Genomic DNA, 21,168 nt, shown 5'->3' on the forward strand with positions numbered 1-21,168 from the left:
TATTCCTATTGGTTTTTATTTTAGTTTACGTTACTTGGTGTATTTAAACATTATTCTGAGAAAGGGTCCATGGAGAAAAGGCGCCGTTTATATAAAAAAGGTTAAAAAGAACATTCTATGGCAGGAGTCAGCAAACTTTTTCTGTAAAGGGCCAGAGAGTAAATGTTGTAGGCTTCGTAGGCCATATAGTCTCTGTCCCAGTTGCTCACTCGGCCTTGACAGCAGACATAAACAACAAATAAATAAATGGGTGTGGCTGTAGTCCAATAAAACTTTATTTACAAAAACAAGCTGTGGGCAGGACTTATCCCATGGTCTCCAGCCTACCACTCCTTGCTCCAGAGTTCAGTGTGCATGATCTTGGTGGTATTTAGTCATACCGAACATCGTTTAGGTCTGGGCTCCTCAAGTCATCTCAAAGCTTGTTAAGTTTGCTCCCCATCATCATTAATGGCGCGTTATGAAGCAGCTCATGGTGCCGTGTTAGGCCTTAAACCAAAAAGCTGGAACACGATCCTGCTCTTTGGAGCTGATGGCCCAAGACAGAGAACATCGGTCAGGTGTACAGATAATCACCTAGCGTCTGAGAATACCAGCTTTGGAGTCAGCCTGGGTTGAAGTCCAAGCCACATGCTCCCAAGCCACCCATGCCCCTGGGTGGCATGGATGAGCCATGTGGTCTGTCTAGGCCTCAGTCTCCTCATTTGTACAGTAGTGTTAAGAATCACATTTGATAATAGTGCCTTCCTCATGGGGGTGTGGGCTGTTCTTGGGGCGTGCTTGGCAGAGGGCCTGCCATCCCAGAAGCGCCGAAGAATGCTAGCTCGTTATTGTGCTTACGGGGTCCCCAATCGGGCGGGGTCCCCAAGATGCTTGAATTCACAGTGCCTTAGATAATTTGGACTTGTCATGCGTTGATGAAATAAATTTGGATTATCGCATCCATTCAGATGTTTGCAATTTCAGTTTCCCTGCTCATCTTTCAGCGAATATGAATTTAAAAATTAAAAAAAAAAAAATCAAGCAGCTGGATTTTGTAACTTCACCAGTAAAGAACGCAGCTGGCAATGTGGGATAAAGTTTGCACAATAAACATGTCTTCATTAATAAAAATCTGCATAAAGTATAAACTGGGCATTTCAATCCTTGTAAAGAGGCTATTCTGATGAGTGAGCATGGAGCTGGCTGATTTGAAAATGTGTCCTTCAATCTGTTACAGCACGTAACTCAATCAAAATCAGTGGATTATGCAAAATCGTACAACCGCGAGCCATTACCTAGCAGAGTTGTCGCATTAGCTCTATGAACGATAGTGTAATTGTTTTTAAAGAGTATGCTAAGTATATTCACAAGTCTTATTTTATTTGGGACAATTAAAAAGCTGTTTTCAATCTCCGTTTTTCTTCTGGGTTTCGTAAAGGTGGTGGCGCACCAAGCATGCGGTGGTTGGTCGTTTAGGTTTGGGGAGACAAGAGAAGCCCCCCGACCCCGCCCGCCCCCCACCCCCCTTTTTTTTTTCCTCCCAGGGGCTGCTGGGAGCTGCAGGTAGAAGGTCTCCACCCGCCGCCTTGGTGTAAGCGATTTTCTGATGTGTGCTTCGGGGGGATCCGCTGTGGTTGTTGCCTGCCTGTTCTTATCGAAACTCACCTTGTGTTGACAGGGGACGCCCCCTTCCAGTGCTGGCTCTGTAGCGCCAAGTTCAAAATCAGCTCGGACTTGAAAAGGCACATGCGCGTGCACTCGGGGGAGAAGCCTTTCAAGTGCGAGTTCTGCAATGTCCGCTGCACCATGAAGGGCAACCTCAAGTCGCACATCCGCATCAAGCACAGCGGGAACAACTTCAAGTGTCCGCACTGCGACTTCCTGGGTGACAGCAAAGCCACCCTGCGCAAGCACAGCCGCGTGCACCAGTCGGAGCACCCGGAGAAGTGCTCCGAGTGCAGCTACTCCTGCTCGAGCAAGGCGGCGCTGCGCATCCACGAGCGCATCCACCGCACCGACCGCCCTTTCAAGTGCAGCTACTGCAGCTTCGACACCAAGCAGCCCAGCAACCTCAGCAAGCACGTGAAGAAGTTCCACGGGGACGTGGTCAAGACCGAGGCCTCGGAGAGGAAAGACGCGGGCCGCCAGAGCAGCCGGCAGGTGGCCAAGCTGGACGCCAAGAAGACTTTCCACTGTGACAGGTGCGACGCCTCGTTCATGCGGGAGGACTCGCTCCGCAGCCACAAGAGGCAGCACAGCGAGTATGGGGACAGTAAGAGCTCGGACGTGACCGTCCTGCAGTTTCAGATCGACCCCGGCAAGCCGCCGGCCGCGCCGCTCACGGTGGGGCACCTCCAGGTGCCGCTGCAGCCCAGCCAAGTGCCCCAGTTCAGCGAGGGGCGAGTCAAAATCATCGTGGGCCATCAGGGGCCCCCGGCGAACACTATCGTCCAGGCTGCGGCCGCCGCCATGAACATCGTGCCACCCGCCTTGGTGGCCCAGAACGCAGAGGAGCTCCCCGGGAACAGTCGGCTGCAGATCTTGCGCCAGGTCAATCTGATCGCCCCGCCTCAGTCCTCGGGGTGCCCCGGCGAGGCGGGCGCGATGGCCCAGCCGGCCGTGCTGCTGACCACGCAGGACCAGGCGGACGGGGCCACTCTGCACCAGGCTCTCATCCCCACTGCCCCCGGCGGCCCCCAGGAAGGTTCCGGAAGCCAGACTTTTATCACCAGCTCGGGCATCACTTGCACTGACTTTGAAGGCCTTAACGCCCTGATCCAGGAGGGGACAGCCGAAGTGACTGTGGTGAGCGACGGAGGCCAGAACATCGCTGTGGCCACCACGGCCACACCTATATTCTCTTCCTCTTCCCAGCAAGAATTGCCCAAGCAGGCGTACCCCATCATGCAAGGGGGGCCCCACCCAGCTCTGCTCTGTCCAGCAGATTCCATACCGGATTAGTGCTCAAAAAAACAAGAAGAGGGGGTGAGATGTGACAAAAAAAGAAGTCGGAAAAAGAATTCTGTAAGAGATTCGCCCCTGACGTTTTTAAGGATTGTCGTGAACACACACACCACCACCACCACCAACCCCCATAATAAATTGTAATTTTTTACTGCTTACTTTAATTTTTTAATGCTGTGATAACTCCGAGACCACCTCTGAATCAGCGGGCTGTACCTGTTGTAGAATCTTACATGTTACCAAGGTGATTCTGATCAAGGGTTGGAATTAAACACCTCAAGGAGTAAATACATTTGTTTGTTTCCAGCTTGATTTCCCAACTCTAATAAAGGTTTTTTTCCAGACTCGTTAAATTTGTGTAGTAGATGGTACTTTCCAGCCTCTCTTAGTCCCCATTCTGAAAGATCCCCAGAGTTGGGGGCGTGAGTGTTTTGGTACATGGATATGAATCTATTGGCATGAAGGGCCATTTTCTACATACTGTTACATGGGTATTTGACACTCTCCCCCCCCCCCGCAAAAAAAAAGTTTAATGCCAATGAGAAAGAAAGGAATGGTTTCTTAATAAATTGATACATGATTGAAATATACTGAATGTTAATGATTCTTTAGTATGATCTGGGGTTGAAAGGTGTATTATGTAATTAATTAAAGAGAACTTAAGGAAGCAAAGGTTTTTAGTCCACTTATAAATATTATACAAACGTCTTAGCTCCTTAACAGTCATATTAAATACATGTGGTGCTTAAAGTGACCTATCGTTTTCATTTTTGAAACTTCATACCGACAAACCAGACATCCCTGTTGAAATGCAAATATGATACAAGTTCCTACTAACCTTTGAGACGGAGTTTTCTAAGATGCCATTGTTTTAGATGTTAATATACGTGCAATCCCAGGGACCAGACGAGGGGGATGGGAAAAATACCTAGGTTTTTCTCAAAGCTTACTGACTGTACTGAGGAAGTGGGAAATTCAAGTTGTATTGTTTTGAACGGGAAGTGCTGTTTGATCAGCAGGTGGCACCAGAGAGCAAGCTAGGATCACGGGTGTTCATACCCAAAGACCAGAACCAGGGTCTTGGTATCTCTTTTCCAGCCTCTAGCATGATCTTCAACTCAGGGTGGGCTCTTTAAAAATATTGAATGAGTGAAACATGCTCTCACAGAGTGTCAGCAAAGATTGGTAAGAAGGGGAGGTTACTCTCGTGAGAGAAGGATATTTAAAATGTTATGAGATCACATAGATAACATTTTTACCAGCTTTCATGCACTTTTACTTACCTAACCCCTAAACTTACTAAAGTTCTCATGCAGCTCAGCTCACTCTTGCATAAAAGATATATAAGTAACTAAGAACATATTTATTCAACACGGTGATGCAGGAATCCTTGCTTGTTGGAAATGAAAAGTCAGCCGCCCTCGGGAAGTAGATACAGAGTGTGTGCTGGGTTGGTCTCCTTTCTTTATTTCGTCTTTGATATTTGAACACAATTCTGATAACTCGCCGTGTCCTTTGCCAGAATTTCGTATTTTCGTATCAGCAGTGGTAATTCTGATTTCGTTAACTTATGGTTTGGCAAGAAATCGAGAAAGCGCGCAGTGTCCTGTGTCAATGTTTTAATGTCATTGCTTTAGAATTATTGCTTGCAGCTCTTTGGGAAGCTATTCGGCTGTTTAATTTTCGCTGGAAAATGTCTTTTCTACTTTTTTCCCCAGAGTGTCCCTTTTTATCAACTTTTAAAAGATTTCTTTCCTGATGACAAATGTAATGTGTATTCAAGATAGAAAATATAGGAAACACATTGTATTTTTCAGGAAAAATTCAAGTCACTAATAATCATACTACCCAGATGTAAAAATCGTGACCATTTTAATGGACTTCTAATCTTTTGTTCTATGCTTATGATGTATGTATGTTTTTACTCTGGTTACAGAGTTGGGGTCGAATTGAACATACCGTTTCCTTTTTATATACTATATTTCTTTTTATGGTTTTATATCTCCACTTAGCTGTTGCCCTTCATAAATACATAGACATAGACAAACACATACTTGCATATACACACACAGACATGCACATTGGGATTCTTTAAAACTACAGTAAAACATGCTCCTTGCAGTTAACTACTACATACAGAATTATCCAAAAATCGAGCCCCCTGGTCTTTCTCACCCCACCCAAGGTAAGTAAAGTTTTCTTTGTATTCATACCAATACACAAAGGCTCAAAAGATAACTCACAAAAGGTTTTTTTCCTGTTTTTGTCGTAATCTTATCAGACTATGTACATTTTTCTGCAACTCGCTCTTATTTTCACTTATTCACATCACTGTGGGTTCGTACAGCCCTCCCTAATTTATTATTTTTTTTTTTAGCAGAAGGTAGAGATGACCGTACCATGCCTTATTCAACCGTCTCCCCACTCGTGGATTTCGGGGATTTTTTAGTTTCGTTTTTGTTTGCCGTTACGAACTGCCGCGGTAAACATCCTGTGCAATTCCTCACATTCGTTTATACTTTCGGGGCGGCGCTGCGTTTCCATAGCTTGCGTTTTTCACGAGCGTCGTCTGCCCAGGTACGGGCCCAACCGGCACCGACCCCAGGCGTTCTCGGTCTCATCAAGATGAGCGGAACGCGTTATCTGGTCTTCGGGCAAGTCCCCTGCCGGTGTTTCGTCCTGTGTGTCTTTGACGTCTCTGCGTAGACTTGTTGACCATTTCCATTTTTCTCTCCTATAAACTTTAAGCCTGTGCTCCCTCATTCTTCTCCTCGGGCTGTTGGGAACTGGGCCTGAGTTTTCTCCCCTCCTTGGTCTTTGGACTTTTCGTACAGTGTCGTTTCTGTCTAAAATTAACCGTCTTTCTATGCAGCTGGGTTCTTCTATTGCTTCATTTGTGGCTCCTGTATTTTCTTAAAAAGTCCTCCCTTCCCCTGAGCTTTTTTCTTTAATATTTTTATTGTTTGTTTGTTTTCAGTGAGCATCTTACTGTAGCCAGATGCATATGTATATTGCGTCCTATAGGAGTTTGGCTGCCCATATATAACCAAGACCATTTGTTAAACAAACTATTATTTTCCTTGGAACTGAAATCTTAATTTTGCCTTTAGATGATGTTCTCCAGTAGACTCGGATCTATTTCTGGGATCTGGTTTGTCTTTATATCTTCCTTGGTTTGTCAATATCACATATTTGATTATATTATTAAGATAAGCCTTAATAGCTTTTAGACTTACAAAGCTTCCCTCTAGCTATGCTTTTCCAAAATTTTCTTAGACAATCTGAGATATTCCAATTTCCAAATGAACTGTCATTTTGTCCAGTACCTCCCCTCACCCCAGGAAAGGAAAACATTTTGAGGATTTCAATTAGAATTGCATCAATGTGACTAATGAGCTCATGAAAAGAATGACATTTTTAAAACGTTGTCTTTCACCCAAAAGCTTTTATTCAAATGCTGTTGCAAACATTATTCAATGAATTGACATGGTTTTTTTACATACAGTCCAGTTTTATTATATAGGACAGTATTTTCTCATTAATCTGAATTTTATTATAATTGGAAATAGGATTTTCTCGTTTTGAAATAATTACTTGTTGCAAGCATGAAGGGTAACTATTTTTGATAAATGTCTATACTGAGCTACCTTAGCAAAACTGACAAGTAATTATTAAATTAATTGTTATTAATCTGCAGTTTTATTAGAAACTCTTGGCCCCTCAGTGCGATTTAGGACGGTTATAGTGCAGTCATCTCATTTCCAGGTTTTTCTCGGTCCTTTTCCTTACAATATTTATACTACTTACTTTGTTTTCTTGTCCTATCCCACTAACCAGAACCTCTAATGTCAATACAGTTGGTTTCCCTGTTGCATCTCTACTTTAAACCTGAATGGCTATAGAATTTCACAATTTACTGCGAAATATGTGGTTTCTTCGAGTGTCAGTTTTTATCGTACTTAGGTCATTTTCTTTTGCTCCGGCCTTCACTTAGAGTTTTTATCAGGGTGGGTTGCGTTGCGTACTATTATCAAATCTCTTTTCGATATACTTTGACATGAATATTTGGGTTCTGCATTGAAATGTGTTGATATAGTGAATTAGTGTAGGATGTGGCCCGGTTTTGAATCATCCGGCTTTTCTGTAATAAACCCTCTTGGTCGTGTGGATTCTTCATCTAATGCACGGCTGGATTTCTTTTAGTTATACTTTACTTGAAATTTTTACAACAATATGCATAAGTACAGTGGATCTCCAGTTTTCTTTTTTTGTGCTCTGATTTTTGTTTATTACTTTGTTTTTGGTTATGCTACTCTGAAAATAAATTGGGGCTCTTTCCTTCCTTTTCAGTAACTAGCAGCTGTTTGAGTACCTCAGGAATTATCTGTTTATTTATTATCTGAGCTGATGCCTTTTTTTCTATATGCATCTTTAACAAACTTTCTGATTTTTTCTTTAATTACTAGTCTATTCAGGTTTTATGTTTCATCTGGATCGATTTAGGTAATTTATATTTCGCAAAAGAAAAAAATCATTTACTTTGCTCTAAATGTTCAAATCTGTAGCCCTATAATTCCATTTAACATTCTTCTAAAATTATTTTAAAATCTTTGGCTTTTTTCTTCTTTTTTTTTTTCTGCTTTCAGCTTTCTTATTTCCATTGGTTTTGATTTATATTTTTAGTTTGCTCCTTAGTTTGCCAAGAGTTTATTTTGTCATTTGTGTTAAAGTAAAAGTAAAGCTTTTGCTTTTATTTCTTTTCTCTACGCCCCTCCATTTTATTCATTTCAGCTTTTATTTTTTTATCTTTATTCTTTCCCTTTGCTTTCCTTTCAGTTTATTTTGTTACACTAATTTCCCGTATTAGGTTCATTTATTTTCAGTCTTTAATAATGAAAGCCTTTAAAGCTATGTCTTTTCCATTTGATTTCACCTATGTTAAAAGATAATTTTTTAAAAACTTAAAATTATGACTGCCATACTGATATAAAATGAACATGTTAGAGATTTTATCTAATTCATTAATTAATTAAGGAATCAGTAAGATGGGACAACGGGGTCGAAGGAGAATGAATTCAACGAATGCATGCTTACATAGGCAATCAGGAAGGCTGAAATGAATTTACAAACAGATGCAAAACTGGTCAGCATCTCCAGGGAGATAGTCTGTTTGCATTCATGTAGATGAGTTGTTTACATTATTATATGTTTCTATAACAAAGTTGTAAAATACCTCAAAAACGGTGAAAGGCACTAACCCCTATAGAATTACACAACTCAGAGCTAAGAACTGACAAGCCACTCAGAAATCTTTATGCTTATTTCAGGATCTTTCAAAATTTTTTATGACATATATATCTCTGTAGGTCTTTACAGGAAGTGTCTTTCTTTCATGAATTTCTAGATACGTTGTTATTTCCTTTTTAGGGTTGGTTTGGTGAGTCAGGAGGATCAAATCTGAGGGTTACTAAAGGTATCTTTCTTATGTTTCAAGTAGTTTCAATTTGTGAGACTGTTATTTTGGTTTGGGGTTTCTAATATGAGTGGGGTTTGATCTAAGAGTGTGCCGTGTAAATTTACTTTTTGTAATTTATTAGTTTTCTTTATGGCCGTGTACATGACAAATTTTTGTAAAAGCTTGGTGGATATCTATGAATGAAGCATGTTGACTTTTCTATTCAGTTCTTCTAATCTTCACTTAGGTTTTTGTCTGTGTGATAAACTTAGACATCTTTTGAAACAGCTTTTCTTGTATTACCAGGGTGTTCTGCTTTGTTATATTTTGCTATATGTTGTTTGATACATATGAATTTGTGGCTATTACATGTTCTTTGCCAACTTTACCTTTTATCCTTTATTAAATACTTGTTCTTTTAATGTAATAGCTTTTGGCCTTCAATTATACTTTATCTCATAATAAGTCCTATTTTGTATTTTATCACATTTGCCTGGTATATCTTTGCTCATTCTGTTGTTTAATCTCTGTCTTAATCAGCTTATCTTTGTCTTCCGTAGGAGATTTCAAACCATTTGCATTTATCATAGTAACATATACTTAGTATTATTCACGTATTTAATATTTACTACTTATTAAACTTGGTGATTTTCTCCTTTTCCCTTTGTTACCTTTCTCTTTTCTTTTAAAAGTTTTTATATGTGTCTCCATTCTGCTAATAGTTTCTAAACTTTAACAGTTATTTTTAAATGAATTTCTCAAGTCTGTGGCCATGCCACCCTGAATGTGCCTGATCTTGTCTGATCGCAGAAGCTAAGCAGGATTGGGCCTGGTTAGTACTTGGATGGGAGACTACCTAGGAAGACCAGGTGCTGTAGGCATTTTAAAAAAAATTTAATTTCTCTATCGCTGTATCAAATATAAATGTTGACTGGGCCCCAACGTTCTATTAAGAAGGTTCTTCCCTCATGAGAAGCCTTTGGAACGCATCTCTTTCTGTGACCAAGCCTCCTTGAAATCCTCAGTTTTGCTGAGACAGCTTATGATTTTATATCCAGGCTTTTGTTAAGTTTTTCCCTACAGTGCGTCCCTTACCTTATAATTCCCAAATGACCATTAGGCACTTAGATTTAACCAATTACATCATTCTTTGTCATAGTTTCTGATACTCTTCATGCTTTACGTCTTTACTCTTTGTGCTGTTAAAGTACTTTCTTGAATAATGTCCTCAGAAAGGGCACACACGTCGTATTTCCTGTATTCTGGCAGATGAATGACACCTTGGACATAGGCTTCTTTTCTCTAAAGTAATCTTTAGATTTGTTCTAGCAGAGATGAAAAGTTTGATGCCGATGTGATCCAATTCTTGGATGCCTCAGACCAGCCAGGTTGAGAAAAAAATGTCAATGTTTCCAGGGAAAAATGTTGAGAGGTCTCTCACCTCAGCCAATTAGGTTGAGAGAGCCAGTCTCTGAAGCTTCCAGAATAGAGAGAGGGGCTAGAAAGGGGGAAACATTCTTAGTCTTGAAAATGTTCTGTTCATTTCATCCTACTTCTCAGCAACAAAATTATGGTTGTGTAAATTAAAATTTACATTTTTTTATTCCCCAAGGTTATAGGGCTCCAAGCTTTAAACATTTCTTTTAGATGAAATTATTAGAAGTAATCTTTTGTTGTAGTATAAACAACATAAATATGTTATACATTTTGATAAATAATTAGTAGATATAAGCAAAAATTTTCTGGTAATGCATAACTTAATGAGATAGAAAGGCCTAGATTTTAATCACCTTATATGTCCTTAATAAATATTACTTTCTTAAAATTTGGGTGTTTTTTTTTTATAAACTGCTAGAATGAGATACAGATCATAGTTATACTCCTAATTTTCATTTTTATTCGTGTAAACTCAGAAGTCTCACTTACATAAATAAGGCTATGGAAATTGGAATTGCATTATTGTGGCAATACTCAATTATTTTAATTCCTTCTGAGCGATATGCCAGAAAAATCACATAATAAATTGGGTCAGTTTTGCTAGAACTGCAAACCACCCGGCATAGTTCTTTCCCAGGCACGTGACATTTCATTTCTCCACATTGGTTCCATGGTTTGGTATTTTTTTTCTTTTCTGTGGCTAGAGATTTTACAACTTCCTACCTTGATTCATTATGGATTATTCAAGATGAGACACCTTTTGGGTGTGTTCCTGGATGATCCTAGGAGTACACGTAAACGTTGAAGATCTCAGCATTGTTCGCCTTAATCATGCCCATACGCCTCTTAAAAAACCTTTATTTATCCCCCCAAATACAAGAACCTCAATCAAAGACCCTTGGCCTAGAGCAGGGTTCAGCGAACTTTCTCTGTAATAGGCCAGATAGAAAATATTTTTAGCTCTGTGGGCCACCCGGTCTTTATGGCAACTGTTTAGTTCTGCCACTGTTGCATGAAAATAGCCCGAGACGGCTTTCAGTGGCCATGGCTTTGTAGGAGTTGGTGTTCCAATAAAACTTTATTTATGGGCATTGAGGTCTGAATTCCGAATAATGTTCATGTGTCCTAAATGTTTGTTTTTGTGTCTTTCAACAATTTTTAAAAAGTGGGAAAACAATTGTTAGCTCACGGACCATACAAAAACAGGTATTGGGCCATAGTTTGCCATCTCTCGAGCTAGTCCCTACGCATAGTAGGTACATAATACACATTTACTAATTAAATAACAATATTTACTAACTAAATAATAAATGGTTATGTCAACTATCATTAAAATTTTTTTAATTACTTTAAAAATAATAAATGGCTATTATGAGCTTCAGTGATGAAAGCTGTTATTGACTCACAGGGTGCCAACACAGCACTAAAATCCTTACATAATCCCACATAATCCTCCCAGCAGCCCCCGAGGGCAGCACTGTCCTCACCCATACTACACAGAGAAGGATGTTTCCCAGCTTGCCTCCTATAAGAGTCACCTGGAAATTTTGTCGAAAATGCCCGCAGCCAAAGTCTGGCTCTGGAAATTCCGGGCGGGGCCCGAGAATCTGTATTTTAAATCTAGCACTCCTGGAATTTTTTTTTTTTTTTGGTCCGGGTAATATGGGAAATACAAAGGTAAAGAACCAGAGGCTCAGAGAAGGCCAGAGACCTGCCCAAGGTCACACAGCTCTACTAGCCCAACCAGGTTTAAACCTGGAACCAATACCCAAATCACTTACCCTCTTTCTAACCAGAATGTTTTTGTTAACTTGCTAACTCAGGGCTTGTTTGCAGGAACTTGCTTCCCTTCTACTCCGACCCACCCATGGATCTCCATGGAAACGCAAGTAGGACAGGGCGGGCCTTCCTGCTGCACCTGCCTCCCCATCCTCACCCCCAGATGGGAAGGACAGGCCTATTTTGTTGCACTTTGATTTACAGCTGTAACAGAAAGGGGGTGGGAGGGATTCGAAGTTATCTTTGCAGTGAGCTTCTTTCTTATCCACACCAAAATCTTTCACTTTCGTGTTCCCCATTATTTGTGGTGCTTGATTTTAGGGACCTGGCGTAAGCCTGCTAGCCTCTCGTTTCACACGGCTTCTGCTGGACCCACGAATTCTCGGGATGTTAATTAAAAATAAATTTAAAAAAAAAGAGAGAGAGAGAATTCAAGGGTTGTGTTCCGGAATGCAGGCATTGTATAAATCTGCCTTTTTCTCCTCTTATCAATAAAAACCGAATGCTTTTAACTGAAATTTCTCATTGATCCATTAGCCAGAAGTGGGTCTCCCGAAAGATTTCAGTTGAGGATCTGGAGTCTAAAAACTCTAATAGCTTTTCTCTCCTACCACCCCAGTTCCTTGGCTGCCATGAGAGCCCATTTTTTAGGTCAGAGGTTATCTGAAGCTGTCTGAAGAACTGGATTCCACCCTGCAGGGCTTTCCGAATCTCAGGTGCGAACTTCAAGTTCAATGCAGGCAGCCTGGAGAGAGAGTGAACACTCGCTTAAACCCTTCACTCTTTAAAATACTTTCCTCGTGCTTACTTTGACAGCACGTATACGAAAATACTCTTTCCCCGACCTATTTCTGCACTTTAGTGAGATGGAAAAACAGAGGCAAGAGAGAGAAGTCACATGACTTTCCCAAGGTCACTCCGCTGCTCGTCACTGGCCTAATTGCACTTGAGCGCAGGTCCATACCTCCTGGCCTCCTTCACACCTCCTTCCCCACTGCTGAGTATCTGGCTGGTGGATAACCAGCAGAGGCCAGGGTACTTTTTCCATGCTTTTTTGGTTCTGTTTTCTAATTTCATTTGGTGCCTCCAACATCATTTGGTCTCAGGAGAACAAAAGAGGGCCTCTCACAGGTCCCCAAATCAGAAGACACAAGTTCCAAGAAAAGTTACAGTTTAACAGCAAATTATTGGGAGCTAGCAGGTACACAGCGCCCTGAGCCATGGGCATTTTTTTGCCAGCATAGGCCCCTTGACACGCATGCAAAATTATATATGCTTAAAATCGTTTTTTCAACTGTATGGAAATAAATATAATCCAGGGTGGTTATATTAATTTTTTTCCTGATTTTTACTTTTTATTTTTATTTTTATTTTTTTTTAGAGTCAAGAGGAAAGTTTATTAGAAAAGGGGTAATACTCCACAGTGTGGTATCCTCTCAGAGGCAGAGTGAAAGGGACAGAGTAAAGGCACTGAAAAGACCTTTTTTTCTGATTTTACAAGAAAGCCCTCGTCTACGGCCATGCCACCCCGAGCAAGCCCAATCTCATTTGATTTCAGAAGCTAAGCAGGGTCGGGCCTGGTTAGTACTCGGATGGGAGACCACCTAGGAAGACCAGGGGCTGTAGGCATCAAAAATTTAAAAAAGTAAATGAGGGATTGTGAGCTGACAAGGTCCTTGTGCAATCTGCGAGGTCAACCAAGGGTCCCCTCACCAAATGAATGAATGAATGAACGAACGAATGAATGAATGAAAGCCCTTTTAGTGGGCCTTAAGCATCATGCTCACTGTACCTAATAGAAGAGTCAGCCTTTGGGGGCTAGGAGGTTATAACCAAGGCATGAGGAATGTGAGAGAAGTTTTTATCTTTCAGCGAGAGGAAATAGGGTGGGCAGAAAGATAATTATTTATCTTTATTTTGCCTTACTTTTTTCTTTTACAACAGCTTTATTGAGACATGAATCATAGACTGTAAAATTCATCTTAAAATACATAATTCAATACTTTTTAGTCTATTCACAGAGTTACCAGCATATTCAATCATTACCAGCATCTAATTGCAGAATGTTTTTATCAACCCAAAAAGAAACCTTATACCCATTAGCAGTGACTCCGTATTCTCCCCTCTTTCCAACCCCTGGCAACCACTAATATACTTTCTGTCTCTGTGGATTTGCCTATTCTTAGCATCTCGTATAACTGGAATCATACGGTACGGGCTATTTTGTGTCTGACTACTTCCACTTAGCATAATGTTTTCAAGGTATAGCCATGCTTTGGCTTGTATCAGTACTGCATTCCTTTTAATGGCCAAATAATATTCCCTGGTACGGCTATACTGCGGTTTGTTTATCCATTTGTCCACTGATGGAAATTCGGGCTGTTCCCACTATTTTCCCTTGTCTTGAAGATATTAATAGATTTCCGTGTTTATGATTATCTGTGGATTTTTATTGTGATACCCACTACCTGTTGAGCAGTTGCCCTGTGCCAGTCTCATGAACTCACTGACCATCCTACCTAGGAGCCGTTATTACCATCACCGCTTCGGTGAGGCCGAGCCATAGGATTAGGTAAGCAGCTGGCCCTGAGTCACACAGCTGGTTTATTTGATTTGACATGAATCACATAGTGATTAAGGTTTTGTTCGGGAGCCAGAATCCCATGTCGGAAATCTAGTAAAAGAGAAGGGCATATTCCTCCGTCTTTGTGTGAACACAAAGACACAGCAGTCGATTCAAGTCCAGCGGCCAAAAAAGGAAAATAGTAGAGCATGGCAAGAAAATAACACACTTTTCACTCTGAGGAGTAGAAACAGTGGAGGCGCCTGGCCCCAGAGCTACTCTGCTCTCTTAGTAAGCTCTAGTCTACTCAGCACTTCCCATGGGCTGGGTCCTCACTGGGCACTTAACTGCTGCCTCCCACGCGAGCTCACAAAACCCAAGCATGGACCGGGGGAGTTCTCAGGAGTCTTGCACTGACATCTCTCAGTCTTCAGGAAGCGCATCTGTTTGTACCCGTGTCACATGGATCTTTGTTTTTAACACACAAAAATATATTTATGAGCATTTGTTTAATTAATTTAATTTTTATTATGGTGACATTGGTTATTGAAATCCAATAGTTTGAAGCATACAGTTCAACAGTAAGGCATATATATATTGCATTGTGTGTTCACCACCCATAGTTAGATTTCTTTCTGTCACCATATATTTGACCCTTTTTACTCCATCTACCACCCCCCAACCCCCCACCCTCTGGTAACCATTAGTCGATTGTCCATGTCCATGAGTCTCTGTCTGTTTGTCCTGTTTGTTTGTTGCTTTTAGGTTTATATCCTATATCTAAGTGATATCATGGGGTTTTCAGCGTTTCCTGTCTAGCTTATTTCGCTTAGCATGATTATCTCGAGGTCCATCCACGTTGTCGCAAATGGCAGTATTGCATCTCTTCTTATGGCTGAGTAATATTCCGTTGTATGTATGTTCCACAGCTTCTTTAGCCAGTCATCTATCGTAGGACACTTCAGTTGCTCACGTCCTGGCCACCATGAATAATGCTGCTGTGAACATCAGCGTGCATCTATCTTTTTGGATATATGTTTTCAAGTCTTTGGGGTAAATACCCGGTAGAGGGATTGCTGGATCATATGGCAGATCAATCTCAGTTTTTTGAGGAACCTCCATGCTCTTTTCCACAGTGGCTGTACCAATTTGCAGTCCCACCAGTGGTATATGAGGGTTCTTATTTCTCTGCATCCTCTCCAACACTTGTTATTACTTGTCCTGTTGAGAATAGCTCTTCTAACAGGTGTGAGAGAGTATCTCATTGTAGTTTTGATTTGCATTTCCCTAATAGCTAGCGATATTGAGCATCCTTTCATATGTTTGTTGGCCATTTGTATGTCTTCTTTGCCCATTTTTTAATGGGATTTTTTGGGTTTTTTTTGTCGTCATTATTGAGTTATATGAGTCCTTTGTATATTCTGGATATTAGGTCCTTATCAGAGGTGTTGCTTACAAATATATTTTTCTATTTGGATGGTTCTCTCTTTAATTTGTCGATGGTTTCTTTTGCTGAGCAGAAGCTTTTTAGTTTGATGTAGTCCCATTCATTTATTTTTACTTTTACTTCTCTTGCTTTTGAGGTCAAATTCATAAAATCCTCTTTAAGTCTAAGGTCCATGAGTTGAGTTCCTATTTCTTCTATGCACTTTATTGTTTCAGGTCTTATACTCAGGTCCTTAATCGATTTTGAGTTAATTTTGGTGTGTGGTGATAGTCAGTCTAGTTTAATTCTTTTGCAGGTGGCTCTCTAGTTTTCCCAGCACCATTTATTGAAGGGGCTTTCCTTTCTCCACTGTATGTTTTTAGCTCTTTTGCTGAAAATTATTTGCCCGTATAAACATGGATTTACTTTAGGACTCACGATTCTGTTCCACTGGTCCATGTGTCTGTTTTTCTGACAATACCACGTCATTTTGATTATTGTCGTTTTGTAGTATAATTTGAAGTCAGGCAGAGTGATGCCTCCAGCCTCGTTCTTTTTTCTCAGGATGGCTTTGGCGATTCGGAGCCTTTTGTGCTTCCTTACAAATCTGATGATTTTTTTGTTCTATTTCTTTTAAAAATGCCAATGGGATTTTGATGGGGATTGCATTAAATCTGTATAATGCTTTAGGTAATGAGGTCATTTTAACTATGTTGATTCTCCCAATCCAAGAACACGGATTATCTTTGTATCTTCTTCAATTTCTTGGAGTAGGATCTTATAGTTTCATTATATATTTATTTACATTTTTAAAACATGGTTTCGTAAGCTGGTCGAGACTTTTTACAAATTAAAAGTGAAATAGTACTTTTGAATATTGTTCCTTAAACCAACCTCTTAAATTTCTTCACAGTGTTAGCTATAAAATTGTTAAAGAATTGCTTTAGGAAGTAGATTAGTTTTCAACGTTGATTTTGTGGTTCTTGAGCAATGAGGGTAGGGATTTATCTTGGGCCATGTTTTTCCAGTGTTCTCTTTCCTTGAAAATTGTGTCACTGAATTTGGAAGAGAGAACTGCGTGATATTTAATTATTAGAAAATGTCAGACTTCTGGGCGGATGCTCTGTACCATCAGCTGTTACCATAGCATCAGTTCACAGGTGGATTCATTCCAGGTGGGTGAATAGAACTTACAACAGGGCCCAAGGAGCTAGAGCACACTGGATTGTATAGTCTGGCGTTAGAGCATCTTATTGTCGAGAGTGCCATCATTTCCCGCCTACGTGGATCTCGAGGGCTGAGCTTGAGTCTGACTGCTCTAACCCTTGAACAAAAATGCTCAGTACACATTCATTGAACTCATTCAGTCAGTCAGTCAGTCAATAAGTGTTTCTTGAGTACCTACTATATGCTTGGCGCGGTTCTGGAAAGGTAAGAGGTATCAGTGAGCAAACAGAGAGTGATTCTTGTTCTCGTGACGTCTACCTTCCAGAGTCGGGGAACAGAATGCATAATAAACAGAACACATAAGTACATTACCTAGTGTCTTAGAAGGTGCTAAGTGCTTGAGCAGGGAAAGTGGGGACATTTGGCATGGGGAGGGGAACGGCGGTTTTAAATAGGGTGGTCAGGGAAAGTGTCCCCAAGAAGTTAAGATCGGAACCCAGACCAGAATGAGTGTGGGAGGAGCTGTGTGGATGTCGAAGAGAGCTCCAGGCAGAGGGAGCAGCCAGTGCCAAACCCCTGAAACAGAAACACGCCCGGGCAGGCGTCCGAGGTTAGTGTGACCGGCAAAGAGTGAAGTGGAAAGTGGGTTGATGGCAGAATTCGTCCATACGTTTTTGGCAATGTCTTACACATTTTATAATAATTAAAACAATAATAACAATCGCATTCGCGCAGCAAATACTAATTGCCCAAGGGGCATGTGATGGTGGTGACATGGGCAGATAGGATCCTTGCTCTCTGTCTAGTAAGGCAGACAGGCAAATAAACGCTTGTCACAGCACACAGATGCTCTAATGGGTGACGTAGAAGCGCGACAGGGAAGCCCAGATACAGCAGGCTCAGGGACGGCTGCGCACAGGAAGTCAGCGTGAGAAGTACGAGCTACACAGCTGAACGTGAGGAACAGAGGAATGGGGGTGATCATGCTAAGGTGGACTGGAACGTACAAAGGGCTGGAGGAAGCAAGGCCATTTATAATTGGAGCATTTTTCTGGAAGGGAAAGGAAAATAATTTTAAAAGGTTGGTGCTCCTTGGGGAGTGTTAGCTCCTGAGAAGGTTATTTTTGGAGTAAAAAATACTACATTTATACCATATACAGAGGTAATCATAGTTCATCCAAACCGGGGCATCTTTGAGAGTGAAGTGGCACTATGGATAATTACCCTGGGAGAACAGGTGCGAATCAGCTTCCACCATGCCGTAATGATTGATAAAAGACCAACGATAAGTTTCTAATGCTTCATCCTAGTGGTACAAAGCAGCAACATAGCGCAACAAGGCAAAAATTAGATTATCACATCTCATGAGTCTGTTTTCCAGAAAAATAACAAGTCCCAAGCCACAGAGCTGATCAAAATGTGGGTTTTCCATCTAACACTTTGGACGAAAATTTATTATAACTATCAGTATATCTATCAGCCTTTATCGATCTGTTGATTCTTAGCCATGTGACCGTATTCCTGTTTTCAATGTTAGTAGATGTGGTAGATGAGATTATTTTTTTTCAGCTTAGCACTTCCTCCTTGGTACAGAATTATATGTGCCCACTGGCGTGGGTTTCGGGCCAAGCCATGTGATTTGCTTTGGCTAACGGGATACTAGTGGATCTGATGGGAAGAGGGGCTTTAAATGTGCCTGTACAGTGTGGCTCATCCTCTTGCTGTCATGTGACCTTTCACAAAAAGAACATGCCCTGTGTAGCTGTTGGCCCAACAAAAAATAACCAGACACTTGGATCTGACTTCAACCCAGCCTGCAGCCCACAGCCAAACCCAGCAGAGCCAGGATGAACTCACAGATCCATAAAACAGAAAACCAGTGTTTCTTGTGGAAAGCCACTGAGATTTTGAGGTTGTTACACAGCAAAAACTGACTATTACAGGAGACTATTAGTGAAATTCTCAACGTATGACTGCCTACTGAGTTGCCGTATTTATCATTCATTATTTGTTCGAATGAATGAAATGATGTCTCTCCTACAATTCTACTTTAAAATCACTCTCAATACAAGTATGATGAAAAGCATTTGTCCTTGTAAAATTTGGATGCAAGTATTGTAAGTCTCTTCTTCCTATCTTGTCTTGCCTCATTTTCCTTTCTTTTCCTTCCTTCTTTTTTGTTCCCCCTTAATTTCTGGCCACTTCCCTTTCATGGGGAAGAGGGAGAAGGAAAACCCACCCAATAGGACTCCCCATCCAATCTACCTAAGACCCATTAGTATTTATACGGGCATCTCTATGGACAAGGAGCATTTTCTCCATTGGCTCTGAGACTCAGCCCCTCCCAGGAAGAAGGACATGAAAAGAATAAAGTGCTGGAGATGCTTCAGCTTTTATGAGATTTTTTTACCTTCCTAGAGCAGATTTTGTTCATTTTGCGCTAACTCCAAGTCACCATGTGTCTTCAGAAAGATAAGCAGAGTAAAGATTAATTTGAAAGATTGGTATGTTGAAGGCTCGACAAGCTTTAGGTATCTTTCAGCCTAATCCAGTATAGACAGCAGAGTCACACCCCAGTGCCTTTGAGCAGATGAGTAACTACCGTCATTCAAAGATCCTCGAGGATCTGCTCTACCCCTACTTTCAGCCCATATGCTTCAAGTGGGGCTGACACATCCCCTATCCCATGGTTGGCCAATCACTGCACCCCATGACCTCGGTTAAAGTTATTAGTCTAAAGCAAGGGTCAGCAAATTTTCTTCTAAAGCGACAGAAATAGTGGCTGGTTTCAACAGATATCACTGAGAATAAATATTTCAGACTGGAGGATTATCTGGTCTTTGTTGCAGCTACTCAGCTCTGCAGTTTTAGCACAAAAGCAGCGGTGGACAATACACGTAAATGAATGATGCTGTGTTACTATAAAATCTTATTTGCAGAAACAGGCAGTGAGCCAGATGTGGCCATGGGCCGTAGTTTGCCAACTCCTGGGCTAAAGGATGGGATCTGACCCAAGACAAGCCCATCAGGCCTAACCGGGGCTTACTTCTAAGGTTGTTGTTTAAGCGATCAGGAAAAGGCCACTTTCTTTATCTTTTTCCTTGGAGCTGTGAGAATCTAAGTCTGACACGGCCCAATCTTCTGACTAGAGATGTATTGTTTACCTATTGTTATGTAACAAATGACCCCAAAGTTTGGTGGCTTAAAACAAAACATATGTCTTATTTCAGAGTTTCTGTGGGTCAGGAATTCAAGCATAGCTTAGCCGGGTCTTCTGTCTCAAGGTCTGTCACGAGGCTGTAATCATGTCATTGGCCCTGCTGGGGTCTCATCTGAAGGCTCAAGGGAGGACATTCCAAACTCCCTCATACGGTTCTGGGCCATTGCGATGATGGCCTCATTTTCTCACTGGCTGTTAGCCAGAGGCTGTCATCACTATCTTGCCATGGGCCTATCCACAGGACAGCTCGCAACATGGCAGCTGGCTTCCTTAAGAGTCAAGAAGCGAGAGAGGTCAAGACAGAGTGAGCAAAAAGGAAGCCAGAGTCTTTTTGTAATCTAATCTCAGAAGCGACTTCCATCACTTTTGCCAAATTCTGTTCATTAGAAGTGAGCCTCTGGGTCCAGCCCAGCCTCCAGGGGACAGAACTAGGCAAGAGCAAGAATGTGGGGAGGTGGGGCTATGTAGGAGCCACGTCAGAAGCTGCTTACCCCGTGAGGGAGCTGCCTGGGCGGGAACCAGCACCCAGCAGAGCTGTGCTGAGAGGGGCAGAGAAAAACCCAGCCAGCGCGACTCTGTGGAAGCCCCTGGATCAAGCCAGACTTGGAGTGAACATGTACTCCCACCATTCAGGCCTTTGGCACCAATTCTTTTCATTTTTTTCTTAAGGCAGTATTAGTCGGGTGTTTTCTTACTTCCAAGCATCCAATCCCAACTGAAAGATGCTCCATGACAGAAATTGAGTCAAAGGCAGCTTTGAATATCAATAGTAATTGATAGAAAAAAGTCAGTCATTGTTCACTGACTGCTCCTTCTGAGACAAGTAATGCCCTAAGCGTGTGACAACTTCCACCCTCATGGAAGTCCAAACAGTAGGTAATGCAATGAGAAAACCAAGGCCCAGAAATGTTAAACATTTGTTCCAAGCCATAGGGCTATGACTTGACTAGCTCCGTCTTCTGTCAGGGTTTATATATTTTTGAATATTCATTAGGCTACATTACTTTTTAATGAGTGTCACTTTGGTGAAAAGACCATGCATTTTACTTCTTTGTAGAACCTTTATCAGTCCAGCACCTCAAGTGAAATACATTCACCATATTGATTGGTTAATTGATTGGTTAATCGATCGTTCAGTTTAGCAACCCATAAGCTCCTCGGGCCTGCAAAATTAT

General features: G+C 41.4%; 1 protein-coding gene and 2 pseudogenes across 3 annotated transcripts in view; all 3 read left to right on the forward strand.

Annotated features, from left to right (window-relative positions):
* The window catches only part of ZFP64 (ZFP64 zinc finger protein), a 73,850-nt gene that overhangs the window by 23,144 nt on the left and 29,538 nt on the right, over nucleotides 1-21,168 (forward strand). For 2 of the 3 annotated variants that reach the window (XM_016122077.2, XM_016122076.2), the window contains exon 6: nucleotides 1,661-3,541. The exons of the other annotated variant lie outside the window; for it this stretch is intronic. In XM_016122077.2, coding sequence (XP_015977563.2) covers nucleotides 1,661-2,943 — 1,283 coding nt within the window. In that variant the 3' untranslated portion in view covers nucleotides 2,944-3,541. Of the gene's footprint in view, nucleotides 1-1,660; nucleotides 3,542-21,168 lie in introns of those variants that run through there. 3 annotated transcript variants of the gene reach the window in all.
* On the forward strand, nucleotides 9,164-9,282 carry LOC118610236 (annotated as a pseudogene).
* Nucleotides 13,128-13,246, forward strand: LOC118610413 (annotated as a pseudogene).

Source organism: Rousettus aegyptiacus, unplaced genomic scaffold, assembly GCF_014176215.1.
Source record: "Rousettus aegyptiacus isolate mRouAeg1 unplaced genomic scaffold, mRouAeg1.p scaffold_m13_p_12, whole genome shotgun sequence".
Taxonomy (NCBI): Eukaryota; Metazoa; Chordata; class Mammalia; order Chiroptera; family Pteropodidae; genus Rousettus; species Rousettus aegyptiacus.